Source organism: Uloborus diversus, chromosome 9, assembly GCF_026930045.1.
Source record: "Uloborus diversus isolate 005 chromosome 9, Udiv.v.3.1, whole genome shotgun sequence".
NCBI lineage: Eukaryota > Metazoa > Arthropoda > Arachnida > Araneae > Uloboridae > Uloborus > Uloborus diversus.
This window is the reverse complement of record NC_072739.1, coordinates 142,143,331-142,167,228: the sequence shown is the minus strand read 5'-3', so window position 1 is coordinate 142,167,228 and position 23,898 is coordinate 142,143,331. Positions and strand designations below refer to the sequence as shown.

At 33.6% G+C, this 23,898-nt stretch overlaps 1 protein-coding gene across 2 annotated transcripts; it reads right to left on the bottom strand.

Annotated features, from left to right (window-relative positions):
- LOC129229796 (nephrin-like) lies at positions 1-22,538 on the bottom strand. Of its 2 annotated transcripts, none has more exons than XM_054864173.1 (9): positions 22,404-22,538; positions 22,183-22,287; positions 16,723-16,923; positions 13,529-13,819; positions 10,063-10,308; positions 8,479-8,766; positions 7,272-7,565; positions 5,815-5,931; positions 1-375 (listed from the first exon to the last, which is right to left on the bottom strand). In XM_054864173.1, exons 1-9 carry the CDS (start codon positions 22,453-22,455, stop codon positions 320-322), a joined length of 1,650 nt encoding a protein of 549 aa, XP_054720148.1. In that variant the 5' UTR covers positions 22,456-22,538; the 3' UTR covers positions 1-319. The 2 variants fall into 2 exon arrangements, with proteins under 2 accessions (XP_054720148.1, XP_054720147.1); XM_054864172.1 differs by having other exon boundaries at positions 10,024-10,308; positions 22,404-22,535.
- Positions 22,539-23,898: the final 1,360 nt, after the last annotated feature.

Below are 23,898 nucleotides of genomic sequence, written 5' to 3'. Positions count from 1 at the left end.
TTTCATGACAATAAATAATTTATTGTAAAAAATTGCACAAACAGAATAACTTGAAGTTTTTGAAATAAGGTAAAATCAACAAAATATAAAATGACTAGAAAATTTGATTAAAATGACTTCAATTAATGTTTCATACACGTTTCTCAAAACATATCCTCATAAAAATATACTAGAAAAAATTCCTCTCAAATGCTAGTAATAAATAGCATGTTATTAAAAACTTTTCTAATTTGTAAACAAAATACATGGTAGAGTAAAAATAAAATTTCGTATAAAAATCAGTTTGAACACCCTTGGTGGTATATTCAAATCAGTCGCTTCAAATGTGTTGATGACCAGGTTTGAATTCACTGGGTTCCCAAGTAGAAGGGGATCCTTAAAAGCAAAAACACCAAAATCTTTAACAATACTTTTAAAAAAAGGAAAGTTAAATACACTAACAAATTCCTTTAAAATCAACAGTTTTAAAGATTAAAAAATATACAGTGCAGACCTGTCAAGAACAGCCAGTGGCGGCTCGTGCCTTAATTTAGTGGGTGGGCCCGCAGTTATGTTTATGGGTCATTCTTCAAAAAGTGTAACTTTTCTGTCACACGGCTTTTACAGTAAAAACTTTAGGGAACAATTCATTTAACGATGATTTTTAATGTCATCAAAAATATATCTATTTAAACCTGACAACAATTTTTTAATTTTTTTTTTTTTTAGAAAATTTTTGGTTCACAACATGTGAATTCTCACCTTCGTAGCGTGTCATGCACCTTGTGTGACTGTTTTTGTTGCTTAATAACTTGTTTAATTAAAAGCAGTGATGTTCCCATCAATTTTCCTGAGGGTATACTCTCAGTAATCTATTAAGCACAATTTGTGTAACGTGAACATATACATAGTATGTCACAATATGAAAATTTATGATTTTTATTTTTTTTATTTGTGAGTAAAATAATTGGAACTTAGCTGGGCCATTGTTTATGGTTATTTCTGGAAGGTAACACTTTCTTGTAAGAATGAAAAAAAAAAGAAAACAAAAGGTTTCGAAATTGAAAAATATTAGCGTTCAAAAGTTACGTTTTCTGGAGAATGACCCTTATATGTTACACAGATAAAATGATGAAAACAATGGTTGGTAAACTAATGCTGAGGAACATAAAATGATACTTAAATCAGTTAATACAAACTTCAGATATCCCTACAAAATAATACCACTTGATTTAATACTCCCAAACCTGTTTTTTGTGCGGTGGATAAGAACCTCATAAAAACAAATTGTTCGTTTTAAAGATAACTTCGTTCATTTTAAAAATTATTTTATCTGTTTCATAAATAATTTCGTCAATTGAGTCCCAATCTGATTGAAATTTTCATATATCGCGGGAAAAAAAAATCACAAAAAAATTGTACAAAAAGAAAGACCGCACAAAAACAGGTTTGTGTGTACATAGATTATACAGGGTGTTCCGTTTTAACCAACAAGACCTTCTTTTTTGCAACCGTTTGTCCAAGATGCATACTTCTAATTGCAAAAATGTTCAAAATCAGGTGCAAGGTTAAGGAATTGAAAGTTTGAAGCAAAAATAAGAATGAGTCAAATGATACACAATTCAATTTTTTATACGGGCCCTAGGTTCTCCAACTTATATTCAGGGAAGTCATCACCATTAAAATGTAATTCCAACACAAAAAGTTTGACATTAGTACGACCAATGTTCACCCAGATATGAAACGCAGCGTTTCGTGACTTACACCACTTCACACTCACTGTCAATAACACCTTTTGAGGGAAAATATAGCAGTTTAAAAAGGCTTAAAATTTTTGTGTGCAAAACAGGTTTTTCAAATTGATTAATGTTTTGTAGTGTTTTTGCGTATCACAGCATAAAATTTGCATTTGTTTCTGAATTGCATTAAAAAGCATAAATACTTGGTTTTTTAACTTTGACAACCTATCATTCTTCTGAAAGGACGATAAGTTCCTATCTCATTTCTATCTGGTCCCTTAAAACTTTAAACTCGAATATCTCCTTGAGTTTTGGTCGCATAAATGTCAAATTGTTTCTGTTAGTAATATATTTCAATTGAGATTATTTCCCTAAATATAAGTTAGGAGACCTAGGGTCAGTATAAAAAGTTATTTTTAGTTTTTGACTTTTTTTTTTCGCTTTAAACTTTTAGTATCTTAACTCTGCATCTGATTTTGAACATTTCTGCAATTGGAAGTATGCACCTTGAACAAACAGTTGCGAAAATGAAGGTCTTATTGGTTAAAACGGAACACCCTGCATATTTTAAATGAAACACTCGGCTTCCCTTAAGCGATCGAATTGATAATAATATTAACAGCAGTAATAATAATAATATGTTGTAATAAAAATATTAATCTCATCAACTGTGCCATTCCCCTCCCTCCAAGAGGGGTGGCACACTGTCAAACATTAAGGAACCAGACTCTCAAAAAGAGAAAGACCCCTTACCACTAAAAACACCCCCGTGAAAAATGGTTTTGCTTGGTGAATTAAATTATTTTCAGGACAGGCATAAAAAGGTATTCAACAATATTTAAAAAAAAAAAAATACTTTAATTACAGTATACGCATCTTGACATAACAATTCAAGTAACCTTAAAATTAAAACATGGATAACTGACAAATAGCGTCTAAAAGGTCCGTCTGAACAACAAAAATAAATAAATGAAATAAAAGAAATAAACAAAATATTTCTATTGCTGCATTTTTTACTAATCGACTATCAAATCGATAACTTATGTTTTATCATCATTATTAAATAATAATTTTGAGTAAGAGTGGTTGAAAAATTAATTACGGTCACACATATACCCTTAACAAAATATTTAATCCACTAATTATAGGCACATTAGCTTGAAAGGATCTTAAATATTTTAATTAATGTCAAAACTATACCCATCCTATATGATAGAAAGAAAAAAGCTAAGGTACGTACCAATAGAACTGCGATCTGATGAAAAACAGTAATGTAATTTCTATAGTGTCTCTCGACCTTTTTTGACATGCGGGCCTGCAAAAGCTTTTCAAAAAAATTCACGCGGACTTGCGCTGTTTTCTTGTTAACTTGTAAAAAAAAAAAAAAAACGTTTGCGAACCGTTAAAAACTAATGAAAAAAAAAAATACGAACGGCTGAAGTTTTTTCCCCCTTCCTTTTTTACAAAGTAATAATAATAATAAATGAATAAGTAAATATATAAATAAAACTCTATTAAATAACTGCTACACAAATATTTAAATGTTAAGACAAGAAGTAACTGTGGTCAAAAAAATTGACACAATTTTTAAAAAAGCTATTGAGAAATCATAGAAAATTATGAAAATTAATCTTAAAACTTGCCTTGCCTTCAAAATTCGAGTTGAACCGAACCATTGTTTCGGTCACTCGTCTGGTTTGCGCTAATTCTATATTAGCTACCAGTTTGTTTGGCACTCTTGGCTTCCTTAAGTGGTTTTCCATCTCCAGCTCAGTCACTTTCCTATGCCGGGCTGATGAGTGCTAATAAGCACGAAAATGCAGTCCTCGGCTGGAAATGACTGAGCTGGCGGTGTATTTCACGCATTTCTGCCTTAGCCCTGGCTATAGGGCGGTAACTTAATGCATTATCATTAGGTATTATGGAGTTTCCTTTCTTTTCCTTTTTTTTATTTTTTGCGTGGACGACCAAAAAAATCTGAGGATCAGCCTTTTTTTTTTTTTTTTTTTTTGCCGGTGCGTCAGACCACCGCGCTGCTCTACTATTCGAAAAGAAAGTCCTTACACAGAAATTTTGAGAATAAGCATCTCTAATTCCAAAAACAAACAAATAACTAAAAAAATTATGCATGCGTTGTAAAACAAATGTACGGAATCTCATGAAACCGGCAATCTCCATGCCTTATATATATATATATATATATATATATATATATATATAGTAATACCTGTTGAAGAGGAAAAAATTAAGACAAAAAAAAAAAAAAACAGAAGCGGAACGGTATGATAAAAGGTTTTCCCTGACACATGGGCAGGGGCAGCCGATTCTCTGCCCTTTTACATGTTATTCTAGTGAGCGACGTTGCTAGACTCTTCTCCGCTGACCTCGACTCTTCCCTCCAAACCGCTATAGACAACTACGATTTCGTTTGGGCTCGGCGAATTTTGCCCACCCTTGAGTTGCAATGGATTCCTTCGGGTGTTATCACCCGCCGTTTTTCGCTTTCTGATTCAGTCATTGCGATTGGCTAAGGGCAGAGGCGTGACTCTTAGTTTCGGGGGCAGCTTCACGCGAGCCCGCAGCTCCCAAAACTGTGCACAGCGCTAAAATTAATGGGATTTAAAAACTTTCTGGTTATGTTTAGAGATATGCGGAGAAGGGGGGGGGGGGGGGCTAGATGTTTGAAATCTGTTGTGCGCCTTACTTTTTACTTTTTTTAAACTGAAACACAAAACGATATTTTTGTTAATAATGTATTTTATCAATTACAATTTTTTGGGTGGGCCGGGCCCACCCTGCCCATAGCGACGAGCCGCCCCTGAGAACAGCAAAAGTGCTTATAAAAAGGTAGTCATTATGGGCAGGGTGCCAGAGTCAGACTGATTTTGGGGCAAAGGAGACAAAAGTCAGAATTTTCAAGATTCTGGGTTAGAGGCAGCCATTTTCCCCCAAAGTCAGCAAATCTGCCAGTTCTTGTGAATTTAGAGTCAAACTGATTTTAAGGGGAAAAGGAGTCGGAAGTAGAGTCAAGCTCTAAAGTTCCCGTAGTCTGTTATTTCTCCTCCGACTCCACAACTCTCTGTACTGGGTAAATTTATCCCACATTTTCTCTACTTTTAAGTACTCCATGCTTATTTTAAAACAGTTGTTGCATCTATTGGCATTAAAACAAAAGGCAAACTAAAAGAAAAACTTGTAAAGTTATGTGTAGTTACCCAAAATTAAGAAATAATAATTATTGAAGCCATTTAAAATTAATTTTTAACTTGGCTCAACGTTAGCATTGCACTCAGAGAAACTTTGATTCACATCAAAAATGTGTTTAGAAATAGATTTTTATTTTTTAAATATTGTTGCAGCAGATTTTAAAGCAGAAACATATGATTCATAAATATTTAAAAATAATCCCTTTTTTTTCTTCTGTAGCATCATAAGGTTTGTGTAAATTATTAAATTACCTAAAAGAATGCATATATGGAAGAGTGTGAAAATATCAATGTTTAGAGGAAAAACATTTATTTTTTGTGAAGGAAATAAAAATTTAGAAAAATCTTTAATTATTAAACAAAATATTAAGTTGATAAAAAAAAGAATACATAAACATATGGCACATTCAACTTTCAAATTAATAGCCACTAACTTCCAATACAATACCTACATATATAAAAGTGCAGCAAAACTATTGTTATTTCAAAAAGAAAAAAAAAAAACCAACTTATTGCCCTTTTTGAAGTAAGCAATTCAATTATATATTGAAAACCACCAATAAAATGATGCAACTTCGGATGAAAATTGCATGCATTAGAAATACTTCAATGCGAGAAAAAAAAAAGCGAGAGAAAAATTCTCACAAGTTCTAGTCACTCACTATTATTAAATTTTGCAAAAATGAGGGTTTCATAAATAAAATGCATCAGTACATAAAACTTTCAAAAATATTGCATATTCATAAAAAGGTGGTTTAACCAATATTGTCATGTTTTTAAAAGATAGGTATTTTAAAGAAATGGTTGTGCAATTTTAAGCACTGAATAATTTATAAAAGCACTGAATAATATAAATAATAAAAGCACTGAAAAAATTTCTCAACATTTACCAGATTTTGGAGACCAGTGTTTGGAGAAGACAACAATTATAATTGCAACCAATACTAGAAGACTGATGACAGCAATCAATACAGCTATGACAGGACTAACATGTTTCCAAGCCAAACCTATTGAATGAAATTCTTTATAACTATTTAATTTTTCTAAAGAAAAAATACAGAACTGATTAAAATGTAGCATTTATACCAGGTTTGGAGTCAATTACGAAAGAATGTGATTACAAGCTTGACAAATAGGAGATTGCAATTACGATTACGATTATAATCCTCTGCCAAAACATAATTACGATTACAGCAATCATTAGATTATTTAAAAAATGTAATCAATTACAATTATGATGTGCCTTTTACGATTTCGATTACGATAACAGACTCTCAGGAGAAAAATACCTGCACATGTATATATTATTCTTATTGCTCGTTTGCAGTAACTACGTCATAGTTATGGCTCGCCCCATCATAACACATATTGTACATGATTTAAATATTCATTGATATTTTGCAAAGAACCAAAATTTTAGAGGTTACGGTTTCTAAAATTTACGAGCTATATTTCTACATTCTATTCTCTACAATTCAATATAATACTATTTAATTCAGCTCAATTATTGAGAAAAAAAGTTTTTTTCTTTTTTATGTAGGATTTGTAAAATATGCATAGTATTCAAAACATTCAGACAGTATGAAAGTAAATGTTCAAAAATAAATACTGCATTTTTAAAGTAATCTTTTATTGCATTTCAATAGCACCAATGCTTCAAAACCATCAGGTTTCATTTTCTGAGAAGCAATGATGTTCCCATCAATTGACAAATGACCACTTATTTCTAACTGATTTGAGGCAGTGCGTCATAAAACAAACCATAGATAATTCATGTTGATATTCCGAGAGTGCAGTCAATTTTTGTACAATCATTTTACAGTACCTTCTTTTGCAGTGCTTTATAAACAGATGGGTTTATTGCAAATACAATGTTTATCTTTGTGTGAGAAGTTGAAATCATAAATAATCATACAAATGGTAATATGTATTGCAGTTGTCAAGGGATTTCATCTATAAGTTCATTTTTTGAATTGTGGGTGTGGTGGGGGGGGGGAGAAGAAAAGAGAACCTTGTAACCCTGAACTAAATTTCTGCAATTCCTATTGTTATTTGTTTAATTTTTATGATAAGTTGAAAACATAAAAAAATGTACAAATGGTAAAGAGAATTGCAATGAATTTCACCTAAAAATTCATTTTTTGAATTGAAAAAAAAAGGGGGGGGGGGGTCCTTTGTAACCCTGAACTAAATTTCTACAATTCTTATTACTATTTGTTTCATTTCAACAATTTGATGTTTTAAGATGTGCAGACATCTAGTATGCAACTACGGGTGCTTTGCTTTAAAGGAATAATAACTAATTTTTTGGTACCATTCAAAAAGTAGAAAATGATCCAATACAAACCTTTCACTGGCTTATGCTTATCCTTTGTAATAACAGTAAAAGCAACAGCATTGCTTCTCCCATAATCATTCTCGGCAAAAACCAGAGCAATCAGGGAAGTACCAGTGGGAAGTTCATTGATTTCAAATTCCGGTAGCCCTTTTTCCACAACAGTTGTCACCAGACCATGAGAAGTATACAACTCTAAATGGAATTCTTGCGGAAGTCCACCATCATGTCCTGGATCACATCTAATGACAGCAGAGGTCATTGTTTCGTTGTCCACCTCACAATTTTCCACGGCATTTGGCACAGCTAAAAAGTAGAAATCAAAACTAATAACTCTTTTGACTGCACTGCAATGAATCAAAATTTTCATGAGAAGCAAATGATAAAAAATATTCAACTCATCATAACTTCAAGTAATGTGACTACTGACAATAACTGAAGATCAAGTAATATGAAATGAATGTGTTTACATATAAGTGTGGGTGGTTTTTGATGTTTTGTGATATAATTTGCATTGAATTTATAAGGTGTTTAGTATCAAAACCAGCTAAATATACATTTTAAAAATTTACTGAAGATGCAAAAAACATTCACAAATTAGGACTCTTATTAAAAAAAACTGATTTTTGACCAGATTGAGCAGGATGTGCTCCAAATCACTTGCTAGCATGATAGCATCGATCAAACTACCTAAAACTTTTAAAAATTAATTGATTGAGCTAGTTTTAATTCTAAACACCTGATGTACCCTTTGTCCCCAAAAAATCTTACTTTTAAACTAACTTAAGACATGTGTAGGTATAACTGAGACCTCTGACGAAGGAGATTTAAGTGGTTAATAGTTAAATAATTTTTAATGGGTGATATACAGTATCGCCCATTGTTGCCCTAGCACACTATAGAAAAGTGAACTAAATATGAGATAAGGGGCTGTCAATAAAAGACGTCACACTCTTTTTGAACAAATTTCATCCCTCTCCCCTTTGTCAGTGTCACAAAGTGTCATGCTTCCCCTTACCTCTTGTCACATGTCATACCTTTTCATAAGCATATTGTTATTTTTAAAAATGCATGGTGTCACACTTCTTGTGTCCCCATTCCTCCCCTTTGACACAAATTGTCACAGTTTTGTGAACTCCGCTTTCCTTAAAACCGTGACATCATTTGTGGACACCCCCTTTGAATAGGGAAAAATGAAAAGGAGAATAAATGTACTTACATGCAGGAGAGACCTTGTAACAGCAAGCCTCTTTTTGAAGGCCTGCACTATTCTGAGCCAAACACATCAAAGTTCCGTAATCACTGCTTCTTTTCGGAGTGTACAAAAGGGAACTCAAAGTACCATTGACGGTAAAAGATTTCAGAGGAATTTGCCGATAAGTGTTGTTCAAAAACCATTGAAATTCAACTGCTTCAGGGTTGGCTTCCACTAAGCACTCAACTGTAACAGTGTTACGCAATGGGACACCAAATGAGGTCTTTTGATTTGGAGCACAGTAAGGTACATCTAAAGCAATGAAATATAAAATCAACAAAAACGTTTCAATGCAATTTTTTTGAAGGAGATCTTCGAAAACTTATTCATAATACTAAAGAATTAGTTAGACATTTTTTAAGGCTCACAAGTTATTACAGGAAAAAAAAACAGGATATTTAATTATGCTTTTTAAGAACAGTACAGACAGGCCCAGATCTACGTATCCAGACCCTACCGTGGGGGGGGGGGGGAGGGGAGAGGAGGGGGAGCACGCAACTAAAAGGGTCAATGGCCCTGAGTGGCATAGAAATCCAGAAGACAGTTAGGGGCTCTGCTGATTTTTTGCAGGGGGCCTAAAGTTTATAGATCCGGACCTGACTACACATAATCTTAGAATTCACCATTTCTTATATGAGTCAACTATTCATTGGCTAATGAACATTTGAATTATTGAAATTTTTAACATCAAGCACATTTGAAAGGCTTTTTTAAAGTACAATTAACAGTAAACAGTTTTTAAAAGAATAAACATAGTTATTCACAGCCACAAGAGGAAGCAAGGATGGATATTTCTCCCATCCTTGCTCCCTTTTGTGGGGAACTCCTTTTCTCCTCCCTGGAGATCCCACAAATATGTTTCAAAACAAAATTATGACACAGTGTGGGAAAAATACAAAACAAAATAAAATGCAACAAAAGACTATTCAGTAAGTTACTGCCCTATAGCGAGGGCTAAAGCAGAAATACAAGAAATACACCGCCAGCTCAGTCAATTCCAGTCGAGGAGTGCAGTTTCATGCTTATTAGCACTCATCAGACCGGCATAGGAGTGACTGCGCTGAAGGTGGAAAACCTCTTAAGGAAGCCAAGAGTGCCAAACAAACTGGTAGCTAATACAGAATTAGAACTGACTTAACGAGTGACTGAAGTGACCAAACCATTGCTTCGGTCACTCGTCTGATGACGACAAATAGTACAAAATGCATCAATATGCATAGCAAAAAAAAAAAAAAAAAAAAGCACATTATCTATGCACAATTTTGTGAATATTGCACTTTAAAATGTTTCTAAAATTTTAAAAAGATATGTTTATCATACTGGAACAAGATCAGTGTGATTAATTTAATTTTATCAAGGCCGAATTTTTTTACTTTAAACTTGGCATCATAAATAAAGTTTTCAATTTTATTTTAAATTACAGTGGTAAGCCTTACAAAATTGAAAATGATCTTCTCTATGCAGGGGCATTAAATTAATGAGTAATGAAAAAATTACTAAATCACTTACACTGAACAAAAATTTCAATAGATTCACTCACTCCTTCACCTTCTGAATTTGCAGCAATGCATGAATAATTTCCTGAATGGTCTCTGTTTATCTTGTGTAGGAGCAATGATCTATTTTGAACTTTAATGCCAGCTTTGATATCACTGTAAAGTGGTTGACCCTTGAATCGCCATCCAACTGCTGTAACTGGTGGGTTTGCATCAATGTTGCAGTCAAAGTAGACTGTATCACCTTCTAAAATAAATGCTTGAGGTGTTCCCACAGTGACAGATAACAAAGGAACATCTGCAAAAAGTAAAAGATCAGAATTAAGAGAGAGCACAATGTATTCTATAATTAACTTTTCCCCCAAAAGCAGAATACTATTAAATTTGGGACATACGTAGCAGAACAGAAAAAAATTCTTGAATTGCAGAATGAATGTGAGGGGGAAACTTAGACAATTTTTTTGCAGAAATTCTAGATTTCTGTAGAAACTGCAGATTTTTTACAAATATCTCCCAACTACAGATGCAGTTTCTGCATGTTTTTTCAAATTAGAAATAAAGCTAAAATTCTGGCAAATCACGCTTATTTTGCTGAAAACTCGCACAAAACGTCCAGTTTTATGATTCATTTGCAGGAACTTCAAATTTACATTTAATTTAAAGAAATCTGCACTGCATTTCTCCAAAGCTACATCTTTAGTTCGAAGACATCTACAGAATTTTAAAAATTCAATAGATTTCTGCAGAAAATTATCTTTGATTGCCGGCACCTGTTTTATGCCTTTTAAGCGCCTTGGAAGAGAAATCGATAAAAGATTAGCTGTATATAGGAAAAAAAATTTCTGTTCAACATCCTTGTGTAGCCATTTCTTGGTTCACTATTAACCATGTACTGTCATTCTAAAGGAAGACACTTTCTAATGTGATAAGGTACTTGGAATGGTGTCAAAGCACTTGGAACTCTTCGATGTTTAGAGGAGCGGAGACAGTACTTTTAGGAGTGAGAATGGGAACACAGTTCAGCGTTCTGCGTTTTCTGTCAAGAATGTGTGCCTGATTTGTAATCACTTATGTTCAAGATTTTTTTTTTTTTTTGAGATGTTCAGATCTTAATATATAAAAATCTTCTGTGCGGACGTTTGTCACCATAGGGCTTTTAAACGGCTGGACCGATTTTGATCAAAATTTTTGTGTGTAATTAAGTTGTGGCGAGCATGGTTTAGAAACGCGATGAATCGAATCGAAAATGTTTTTATTAATTAATTAATTTAAACATTGGATGGCTATATCTCCCAAATGATTAATATTTATTTTGTTGTTGTATTACTGTTGTTGAGCGAGAACTGAAATAAATATTTAACCCATTGCCAAAGGACAATACCAAAGCCAGCTCTCCTTTTTGTAATGAAATTTCCTGCTGTGATATGTCAATTGAGAATACATAAAACGTAGAGAGAGAGAGAGAGAGAGAGTGAAGCCTTCATTTTTTAAAAGCAACGCTTTTAGGTCTTGAGATATATTTTAAAGTAAAGTACAGGAAGGTTCACGCAAAACGTGTGTTCTGTCGTGGTAGTTGAACTGTGTGACTGGATCGGTGCTTTAGGTTTTCCTAACTAAATGATCAGAAAGTACCGTACCTAGCAACATTTGTTTCTTGGCTTAAATCCATCCATGGATGGGGGAAAATGTCTGTCGGTCTATCTGTCTGTCTCTTCCTCCCTAATAACTTTTGAATGAATAGTTCGATTCAAACATTTTTTTGTTCGAAAGATCTCGGCGAGGACACCTCATTCCCATATTTCACTTTTTGATTTGAACTATTTTTTGTTCAATTTTGAACAGTTCAAAAAAACTTAACATTAGCGCCTACGGGGAAATTCAAGGCAATTCCGAACTGTGAGGCGGATTTGCTTCAAACAAACTTTGTAGGAAAAAGATTTGATGAAAAACTTGTATATAAAATATCTTTTTGATTTGAACAATTTTCCGTTCAATTTTGAACAGTTCAAATCCCTTAACATTAGTGCCTACGGGGAAACTGAAAGTCAATGCAGATTCCGTACTTGAAGGCGGATTTACTTCAAACAAATTTTGTTGGAAATAGCTCTTGACGCCAAATTCCAGACTCCGACTCCGAGAATTTAGAGGTACCTAGACTACGACTCCAACTCCTGTGCCCGACAATTAATCGGATTCCGACCCTCTGACTTTGACTCTGACTTCGTAGCTTTGGCAAAAATTTCTACACGGAGGACAAATGACTGATTCCGAGGCATTCAGTTTTCGGCGAATAAACTCGAAGTCATTTCTGTTTCTACATAAAGATATGCGCAGATGATTTTTTTTTCTTTTGACAATGAAAATTATTTCTTTAAGTTGACATTTTATTGTTTTTATTTATTTTGGTAAGTGCATTAATTCATTAAAAAAATTATTTTTGGCAACAGGGGAAAAAACTTTTTTTTTTTTGATATGATGGATTTTTTTTAATGAGCTTATTAATTTTAATTATTATTTTTTCGTTTTGAAAGCTGTCAAAGAATTTTTTTAATGGAAAAAAGTGTACTAGCTGCTTTGTTTAAAAGGTGCTTGCTATTTTATTTGTTCGTTTTTTTATTTTTTTATTTTTTATTTTTATTTTTAGATAAGTGAGGAATATTTTATTCCTAGAAATGAGCTTAAGATATTAAAAAAATATGTTTGAAACAATTTGCGATTTTAGCTATTTTTGAGAATACTGATCAGGTACTAGAAAGTAGTATGGGTATACGGGAAAGTAGGCTCGTTTAGTTCTAGATGGAACTTCTTGTTACTTTTTATTTTCAACAAAACGGTTCAAATACTTGATAGTTCATTGAAATTTTTTAACTTTTCAATTTACAAAGTTTGAACAGAACGTCTATCGGGTCCTCTAGTAATTTAAAATAAATGTTAGTTACTCCATATCTCCCACCTAAATCAAGAAGGAGTTCTAACCATTCGGGGGAGAAGTAGAGGAGTCTCTCTCTCTCTGGGGGGATGGGCACACCTGATTCAGCCCTATAATGGAACCAAAAGAACATGCTTTCCTATTACTTAAAGCTAATTCTTAAATGGTACTAATTCCATTTCAACTTATCAGAAGATAATTAACACGTTATTTCAAACCTACTTTTCTGATTGTTACATTAATAACCAAAGAGTTAAAATACGTTTGCTATTCCAAAGGTTGATGATTTATTTCAGCCATGCAATTAAGATTTAAAATATTAATTTAAATCAATAAACAACACCATTTTTAATTATTATCTTCAAAAAAAAAAAAAAAAAATTAAAGCATACAAATTACATCTAAACTCTATTTATTTGTAATAAGATAGTTTTTAAAAAAATGTAATAGATTTCTTTTTATCGGCTTTTTTAAGACCCAATGTTTGGAGTACTTGTTGAAAAAGATTCGCCGCATTAGTTGATTATTATATACAAATGCATAAGTGTCATAAAAAAAAGAAGAAAAAAAACTAAGAAGTGATAATTACAATGAATATTCAACAAACGGTGATCTTCTAATATATGACCATCCAGGACTGGATTGACTGCACGGCAAGACATTGCTCTCCCATGATCTTCTGGTACAGGCACATATGCCAGTTTACTAATAGTTGTAGTTTCATAAGATACTTCAGTAGCATCTAACAGTTGCTTGCTTCCAATCCACCAACTGATTCTGGCAGGAGGTTTTGAACCAGTTGATTGGCACTTAAGAGTAGTTTTCCGGCCAGCAGACAAAGGACGTTGTAAAGATGTAATGTGGACATCTAAAGGCTTCACTAAAAGAAAAATTGGGTTTCTATAATTCTTTTATTTCACTCAATTAACTTCGAAAAAGAATTTAATATTCAGTGTTATATTTTCATAACCAATTACTTAAGAGCTAATCTGCTGTAGAAAGGCAAAAGGGAGTAACAACAATTTTTCATTTTTGCATTTTTGTCATTGAATGTACTTGAGCTTTATTGTACAAGTTTGTTAATTTGGTTTCTGCTGAAAATAAAGCATTAAAAAACATCAAATTCCAACATTTCAATGTTGTTAGTATGGAATCCAAAACATGTTTCTTTAAAAGACTCAAAAACTCATTTCTGCACGTACTGTCCTTCTTTACTTTTTCATGGCAGTGATGGGGTTAGCAAGAATTTTACAGAAAATGATTTGTCTGAATGATAATTTAAAAAAATCTCATCTCCTGTCTAGCATGTACTAGGCAGGGCCGGATTTAGGGGAGGGCAGGTGGGGCTACTGCCCCGCGACCATCACAACAAAGGGGCCCCCCACAGTAAAAATTATTTTTACAAAAAATATCCTAACTTTCACGGGTCACAAATATCGGATATATACATATATATATAAATATTCTGATATATATCAATGAATCGGATATTTTCGAAAATATGATCATTTTTTTCAAACCCTGATTAGGGGCTTCCACTCCTTCGTTGCCCCGGGGCCTCCACACTTCCAAATCCGGCCCTGGTACTAGGGATGTGTTGATAAGCAAACAGGCCAATTACTGATTAATTGGCAGAACCAATTAATGATCATAAAGAGTTTTTTTAATACCACAGATTTCTCCGTTCCTTTTTTTCTTTGTTATATCGACTTTAGAAATAGTTAATAGCTAATTTTTGAGAGAGGACTATTTTTCTCCTCTTTCCGAATTTTCCTAAAATTTCATCCAATTTCGTTGAATTGATTCTCTTATTATTGTTAACAAAATTACATAAATAACTTAAATAGACTTAATAATTTTGAAATACTAGGCACAGCCTGTTGTCAGTAGGCTAATTGAGGAGCACTTTTAATTTAAATTCATTAGCCAACTAATCAAAGACTTTATTCAAAAATATAAAATTATCTGAAGGCACTATTCTAAAGGTGAAAAGTATCGACGCATCAAAACTGTTGCAATATTGCACATAGTCAACTCTGGATAGCTCAAAGTCACAAAAGACCGGCTGAAATCTTTGAGTAAACGGAAGATCAAGTTATCAGTTCCCCATCCAGCCTTTTCAAGAAGATTTTTTTTTTCTTTTCAGAAATTGTGTATGTTAGATAGACTATAACAATCATAGTTTAGAATAAAAAGAGTATTAGTACTGTACAAACATATTTTCACAGAGAATACATTTTATTAACATACTTACTAAAAATGTGGAAGCTTACATTTTTTTTCTTTATAGGATTTAAGCATTCAGTTTGTTAATAAATTGACTTTCTGTTTCAAGCTAAGGGATTCAATTTTTGTTTTGACATCATTCTAAGTAAACATCACACAACTAAGTCTCATTCCTGAAGTCTGGATTAGAATTGACCAAGGACATTTGCCACATTTTCAGGATAGCAAAAAACGCAAAATGTTAAGAAAATAGCCTGACATAATACAAGGTCACCCAATTTCTCTTGATCACATTACTTTCAAATATTATTTTGTCACAAAAGCACAATTATTTATGTCGTTGAGAAAAAAAAGCCACTTTTTCAAATTTTGACAAAATGTCAAGTCATCCAAAAAGAGACAGCTGCTACTCAATAAAGTTTTAGATCGTTAGACGTAGGAAAATGTAGCCCAATAGGATACCTTTCACTTAATCTGGCAACACGTACCGATTCCTCATCAACATCTAAGATAAAGGACATGGACTAGCGCTATTCTCCCTGAGGGAGGGGGGGGGGGAGAAATACTGTTAACTTGCATTATAGTGTTTTGCGAATTCACTCCTCTCATGCAAATTGATAAAGCAAAGCATTGTGCAAAATTAATAGGAAATTTTTTTAAAATGTTTTTTGCTGAATTTTCGAATATGAAATGAAAACAAAACTTTCACAAAAGCTTTGACTTAAAAGTTGTTACCTTCGAGATATAGACGACTTAGCATTGGAAAACACTGATGATTTTGGAGCCCAATGAAAACTTTGACATAAAGAAATATTTGAGGAACCAAAAGTTGACTGTACCTGTATATTTATTCAAAATGGAAAAATTAATTATAAAAAAAAAAAAAACATTGCTTCATGTCCAGTTTTCAGAAAAAAAATAATAAGTATGTACATAACATAAATAGAAATAATGTTAATAACATAAAAACGAAAAGTAACCGCAAGGCAGGTAATGTGAAAAGAGTAGGGGTGGCCTAGGGTGGGATAAATATTGATTTTATATGGATATGGATTGAAAGTTTTATTATAGCATATATATGGTTGGAGACAGGGGAAGGGATTTTCTGACTCATGCTTTTTGCATTCCAATGTAAAAGACCTGTCATTTAGTTATTCATATTAGTGTCATGTGTGAATATCAGCTGTGAGGGTTATCCTTTAATTTTAACTGTGAAAGTTATTTTTCAATATTAGGATCAAGGATTATTCCTTAATATTTCATTCAGTTTTATGCAGTTTCTAAACTGTTTTACTTTTATTCTGTACTTTCACACTACATTCTATAGTAATGTTAGCAGAAAATTACATTTATTTATTGTTAATAAATGTAATCATCAGAGTTGTTTGCAGAAGGTATACTTTAAAAAAAATTAAAAAAAAAATTTCTGCCAATCAATCGGCACATCCCCAGTGTGTACCCACTCAATACCTAAAAGAAATATTATTTATTTACATCACATATTTCAATACATCCTATTAAATATTATTTAAGTATAAATTTAATCATGGCACTTACAGTTCATGTCTACACTAACTGATGCTTCTGATGCTTCACTTTCATTTTTAGGAGATGCTTGGCAAGTTAGAGTGGACATCAAATCCCCTCGATCTAAGTAGGATAGTGTCAATTCATTACGAATTATACCCCTTGGCATGGTAACAAAACTGTCATCGAGTAGAGATTCTCCTTTCCACCATGTCACAACAGATGGCACTCCTGTCAAAAAAAAAAAAATACAATTGTATGAAATTTTTTTTCCAAAAGTAGTTTTAATCAACAAATTTCAATAGTCACTTGACTACAAAACAAGTTCAATCCAAACTATAAACTTAAGAATTAAATAATACAAATAATTTTAAAACCAAGATAAGTATGAAGTTGTAGAGTTCATGTTTTTCAAAGAAAAAAACAAATCATAGGAAATCTAAGTGGGAAAGTGGAAAATATTTCTTTCCCCCTCCTGCCTGTGAAATTTATAAGAAATAGATTGAGCTGGTTTTGATACTAAATGATTCACATGTTTGAGGCTCATGTGAGACAGTGAGAAGCAAAGGTATGTAAGTGGCAAAATTAAAAAAATTGGAGATAACCAGTACAAATAGTAGGTGCACCTCTCCCCCTCCCCCTGTTTTGGGGCAAGAGATAGTACTAGTAGCCCTGGCAGGTGCTGCTATACAACATGATTTAGAGAAACTTTTCAATGAAAGCCTACCTAGACCGACAACTTTGAACGTGTTTGACTTAAAACTTGAAAATATACACTTACATCCCTTTGCTTCTTGCTACCTCATATATTTTCATATTCATAATTTATGCTGTCCAGGGTTCGAATCATGATACTTTCAAAAATATCCAATATTTTAATATATATCGGATATTTTCAATCAGCACAAACTAAAGTCTTCGAAATAGTAAATGCATTCTCAAATTAAAGCCGCTCTTCAAGAAAGGGTCTAAAGGTAATGCTTGGAATTATAGACCTGTAAGTCTGACTTCAGTGGTTTGTAAGATTTTCAAAACTTTGATCAAAATTAAGATTATACATTTCTTAGAGACTAATAGTCTGTTGACTAGTCTGCAGTATGGGCTTAGGAAAGGTAAATCGTGTGCTACTAATTTAGTGCATTTCTACGACAAGGTTACCTTGGCTTTAGATAACAAAAAGTGTGTGGGTGTTGTTAATACCTATTGATTTTCAAAAAGCTTTTGATAAGGTACCGCATGTTGCTCTTCTCAGCAAACTAGCTTATATAGAAATAGGAGGAAATCTTTACTTTGGGTCAAAAATTGGCTGACTAGAAGGAAACAAAGAGTAGTTGTGAAGGGAAATCATTCTAAATGGAGTATGTTTTAAGCAGGGTTCCTCAGGGTTCAGGTTTAGGGCCTTTCTTGTTTACTATTTTTATGAATGACATCAATGAGAATATTTCTGGAAGCATGTATTGTTTTACTGATGATGTAAAAGTCATGCGGATTGTAGAAAATGAAGAACAGGTAAAACGGCTTCAAGAGGATTTAGATTATATTACTAAGTGGGCGGATAAAAAGGGTATGGTGGTTAATGTAGGGAAATGTCAAGTGCTACACTTAGCGTACGGGGAAATAAGTGTACGTGTAATCGTTTACAGGGTTCAATCATTAGTCAGGTAGAAAATGTTATTGATCTGGGTACCTTAATAAATCAGAACTTCAAGTTTCTCTTCAAGGACAACAGTGCAGCATTGCAAGTAACAAAGCCAACAGAATGCTTGGGTTTATCAATAGATCTATTTCAAACAAATCTAAAAAGGTTCTTCTGTCTTTATATAGAAGTTTACTAAGACCCCATTTGGAGTATGCTGTGCAATTTTTGTCACCTTATCTGAGGAAAGAAATTTGTGCATTGGAAAGGGTTCAAAGAAGGGTAACTAGACGAGTAAAGGGAACTTTCAGATTTAGATTAAGATACCAGACTTAATAGGCTTAATATATATAGTCCGGAGCAAAGGAGGATCAGAGGGGACATGATTCAGTTGTTTAAATTTATCAAAATGAATAATGTTAATGGATTAAATTTTTGCACCGAAAGCAGGACGAGGGGTCATTGTTTTAAGCTATTCAAATCTCAGTCTAACCTGGAAATAAGGAAAAACTACTACTTTAGTTGGGTTGTGGGCAATTAGAACAGCTAGCCAGAAGAGGTGGTAATGAACAAGGGTGTGGATAGCTTTAAGAGGGTCATTGATCTTCATTGGGGACTAATAAATTGACTAGGACCAGCCTAGCTGGACCAAGAGCCTGTTGCTGGTTGTGGCATTTGTACTTTTATTTGTAAATCACTCTTTATTTTCTTATATTATAATTACTATATGTAGGATTCAATATAAGGTTTCTTTCATTATTTATATCTAATATTTTATTTTACATCTCTATCAATTTTAATGGAGTTAATTTAGCATTTGCTGTCTTACTCATTTTTTTTCTGTTAGCTACTTTTAATTCATCAGAAATAAATAATACGCATTAATCATTGCACAGTCATAAGACATTTTCTTTTTTCTCAGCAATCTATACTAATAACATAAAGCAGTAGAGTTTTGTTTGAACGCGCTAATCTCATCTCAGGAACTACTGGTTCGAATTGAAAATTTCTTTTTGTGTTGAATAGTCCATTCATTGAGGAGGAAATTACTGTGGCTGAAAAAATAAATATAAAAAATATGATATTTTCAAAATAAATATCGGAAACATATCCTGATATAATCATAATATATATCGACGAGCCCCGATGCTGTCTTTCATGTATTATCAATAATTTCCTTTATTTATTAAACACAACAAATATTCTACAAGGAATAGTTCATTAGATGTGTTTGTACTATATACAAGTTGTGCATATCAAGCTTGAAATGGAAGGGGGAAAGGCTCATCGTTTGGGCGATCAAAAGGTCAATTGACAGATTTATGAAACAAAATAATGGTGCTTCTGTTTATATATCTAGTTATTTTTTTCCAAAACCTTATTTAGACACACGGCAGTGTGTCAGCCAAGTTCGGAAATCAGGCTACGCATCAGCCACTGTGTATCTTACACGAACCATTTCAAGCTATATTCAGTAAATTACCGCCCATTAGCCAGGGCTAAAGCAGAAATACGTGAAATACACCGCCAGCTCAGTCATTTCAAGCCGAGGACTGCAGTTTCGTGCTTATTAGCACTCATCAGTCCGGCATAGGAAAGTGACTGAGCTGGAGATGGAAAACCTCTTAAGGAAGCCAAGAGTGCGAAACAAACTGGTAGCTAATATAGAATTAGCTGTTAGGCTGCTTAGGAAATGACTGAGTTGGCGGTGTATTTCACGCATTTCAAGCTACTTTTGACTCCCTCATTTCTCAAAAACTATTAGACCTACATTCTTGGAATTCTTTTTGTCTAATAAGGCTGCCTAGAAAACTTAAAATCCTAAATTTCATGAAAATACATCTTATAGTTATGGAATAATTAAAATCTGAAAAGTCATTTTTTACACTGACTCACTCACTCATCAAAATGTTTACGAACTTCCAAGTGTCTCACATGCTTGAAATTAGGCATAAAGATAGATTTTCATGCATATGTGAAGGGGAAAATCTAAAAAGTCAAAAAACTACATTAAAATAGCAAAAAAGTAGGCTATTTTTTATGAGCATCACTGCGCAATCACTTCATCGCGCGATGGGAAAATATTTCGCCCAATAATTCGAAACAAATGGGGACGTCAAACGTTGCCAAAACAACGTTGTTGAAGTTTTAAATTAACAATTTAATTTCTAACCAAAATGGGGCTTTAAACAATACTTTAAGTTCCACTGAAATGAAAAATGATCCATCAAATAATTTAGCATGCAAATCTAGAGCTGAGCCTTAAAAAAAAAAAACCAGTTTTAAAATATATAAAACTTGAGATCTCAATTACATGAAAATTTTACAGGAGGAGTAAAAATGGCAGCAATAATTTCAACAATTGAGAAATATTTTCGCAAATTCTGCATATTTTATGATCTACATTATGATAATCTCCCCCCCCCCCCCGAACAATAATTAAATTCCAGACAGATTTTGAGAATTATGAGTCCTTGCAATTTTCCTAATTGTCGACAAATTTGAGGACGCCAAAGACCAAAAGCTAATGTACTTTGGCCTCGCTGATAAATAGGAAAAACAGACGATTATTGCCCAAAATTGGCGATCGTGCTAAGTCCCCAGTTATCGAAATAGCTTTAAAACTTCTAAAAAAAAGAAACCCTAAACCAATGCACCGTAAAAGCAGGGAAAAAAGAAAATCATATATTTGTATACGCTTTTGCATTTATTATTATCTAAATTAGAACATAACCTTTGATTTAGCTTTTCAAAAATTAATGATATCCCAACAAAACATAAATGTGAAAAAGAAGCCAAGTTCGGTCGAAATGAGGTTGGGGGTAGACGGTGTCACCGACAAAAAAAAAGTTCAGATCTAAAGGGTTACCAAGTTCCTTAGCAGTTCCTCATAGATGTTGGATTTTCCCATGTTGTTCAATTCATTTAGAAACAATATTTTACTTTCTTTGATATTGGATTTAAAACTTGGCAAGTTAAAAAAAAAATAGTGATGACTAAAACTTGCCACAAGTTTAAAATCCATTATCAAAGAATATAAAATACTGTTTTCTAAATGAATTGAAGAACACGGGAAAATCCAACATCTATGAGAAACTGCTAAGGAACTTTGTAACCGTTTAGATCTGAACTTTTTTTGTTGGAGACACCATCTACCCCCAACCTCATTTCGACCGAACTTGGCTTCTTTTTCACATTTATGTTTCGTTGGGTTATTGATGAGTTATTCAATTTCTTATTTACAAAGCTGCGGTTGGGCTCTAGCAGAAGAATGAAATGATGGTGAGTTGGAGTTGGTGTGCTTGTTTGCATCCTCATACCTATTGACGCTTGCTTGGGGTGCAGTCCGGCTTGAGGAAACGGTGCGCCATCAAGCGGGCACCACAAGTTTGTTTTCCTTGCCACTGAAAAATTCTGAAATGACAGGCTTGAGGGAAGCACTTTTCTAAATTTTATCTTTTTCTTGATGTATGGGGAAAGGTTGAACTTTTGCAAAAGAAAGAGCACTTTGTTCTGGGGGAGTTTATGAAAAAGGGAAGTGTTTTTGGTGCTGTATTAGTGCTTTATGTTCATAACGGTACTGACAATCAATCTTTTTTTTTTTGGCATTATTTTAAATATTTTCTATTTTGGAAAGTGGGAGTGGGGGAAGACAGCTGCCTTCCCTTGCCTTCCTCCAGAGGCGCTCATGAAGAGAAACTTTTGTTAGAAACTTGAACTTCCGTGTTCACGAAGGAAACATTTTAAAAAGTAAAAGAAATGTGGTAAAATAAATTTTGAACCAAAGGTATCACCAACAATTAAGATAAGAAAGACACATACATTGTAATTTAATAAAAGGATGAAATTCATACTTGAATTTGTTTCACACAGCAGGGATAAACTGGATCCTTCATTTACGGGGCCTATTACATCCATTAAGGCCTTCCCATTTTCATCAACTATTGATACGTGCGAACCTAAAAATACGTATATAGTTAAGAACCTCGAGCACTTGTAAAAATGTACATCAGAATTTCATTTGTTCTTAATATGCAATTGAATATTATCAAACAAATCAATCTAATCATATTACCAGAAAAATAAAGATAAACAATTATTAAAAAAGCAGTAATTAAAACATTCATTGTAGCACATTGTCTGCTAATCGCAGAACCTTAACATGGATGGCGCATCTTAAAAACTTTAAGGAATAAACAAATTTTTTGTAAACAATAATCCGAAACAGTAACTTTCTTGCACTGCCATTCTTATGAAGTAATTTTTCAATAAAATAAATTTAATTGGACTAGAAATTAAAAAGGACGTTGCTACTACTCCTCGAAAATAAGCAGCTATGATTGGCTAACGTAGTCTACTCCAGTAGGGACTACTAATTGGCAAAATAATCGCTCATTTTGGCGAAAAACTTCTAATTCTACAGGAAATAAATTACATGACGAATTATACAGTTGAGTAATATTGTCGGTTGCCATTTTTTTCTTGCATAAAGAGAAATACGCTCGGAATCAATATTACAAAAGCTTTGAGGCTTTGTCGTAAGCGAAAGCATTTTAAATGTTTCCTTTTTGATTACCTATTCTTTAAGAAATGCTGATGTGTATGAGAATTTTGTGGGATCCTTATTGCGATGAGGACTTTCCTTGAATTTGTTTTTTTCCTTTTTTTGTGGGGGGGGGGGAATGTACTAGTACTAGTTCTCATGGATTTTCGAACTAGTATTATAGAGTAGAGTCCCTACATTTTTAGAGGGCGGAAGGGGTCAAGAGCTATGTATTGGAAAGGAGGTCTCTTAATACTCTAATGGAGACTTTTGGGGAATGTTTTTCTTTTTATAATATAGTTTGAGTTCTTGAGTATTAAATGTCCCCATTCACAGGGGTGCCCACCTAGGGGGAGGATCATGGCATTTTTAGGGGGTGCTTTTAGGGGGGGTTTCATTCGGGGGGAATCTTGCTCGGGTGTTTTTTGCGATTTTGAGGAGTTGCGCCCTTGCCCATCGGGGATGAGCACCCCTGTCATTCAAATGAAGATTTTCAGGGACTACTGTCCTTAATTTGATGCGTCACTTGAATAGGACCGTTGACGTTATTTAGGAAGAAATATACGCGGAGAGAGAGAGTTCATGGTACACAGGCTGCTTTAATTAGGTTTTTAAGGGGCTAGTTTTAAATGATATGTTTATCCTCATTTTAGAGGGACTCTTTTTACGGGGGGGGGGGGTACTCCGGCCATAGACGCCTATATGGGTGGCAAGTGAGGGCTCAAGCCCTCCCCCCTTAGAAATCACAGAGGTGTCCCCCTAAGGGCAAGGGCGCACCCCTCTCAATATTGCGCTTCTCCCCCCAAATGAGAAAAATACGCCTCCTTATAAATATTTTAATGGCGCAGTCTGCGCCATGACCCCCCCCCCCCCCAGGTGAGCACCCTCGGAAATCAGAACTTCCTTGATTTTAGTACTTTTTAAATGTGTTAACATTTCTCTAGCTACTAATGAATAAGTTATTAGAAATGTCAAATGTTTAATAACTCTAATCTGTACAGAAATCGGTTTCCACGGGGAAAATATA

Coding starts and splice junctions, on each gene's coding strand:
- LOC129229796 (XM_054864172.1), bottom strand. CDS start 22,455: ATGAATGTTTTAATTACTGCTTTTTTAATAATTGTTTATCTTTATTTT. Junction 22,288..22,403: donor TGTTTATCTTTATTTTTCTG/GTAATATGATTA, acceptor ACGTATTTTTAG/GTTCGCACGTATCAATAGTT. Junction 5,932..7,271: donor TAAGCATAAGCCAGTGAAAG/GTTTGTATTGGA, acceptor TTCATTCAATAG/GTTTGGCTTGGAAACATGTT.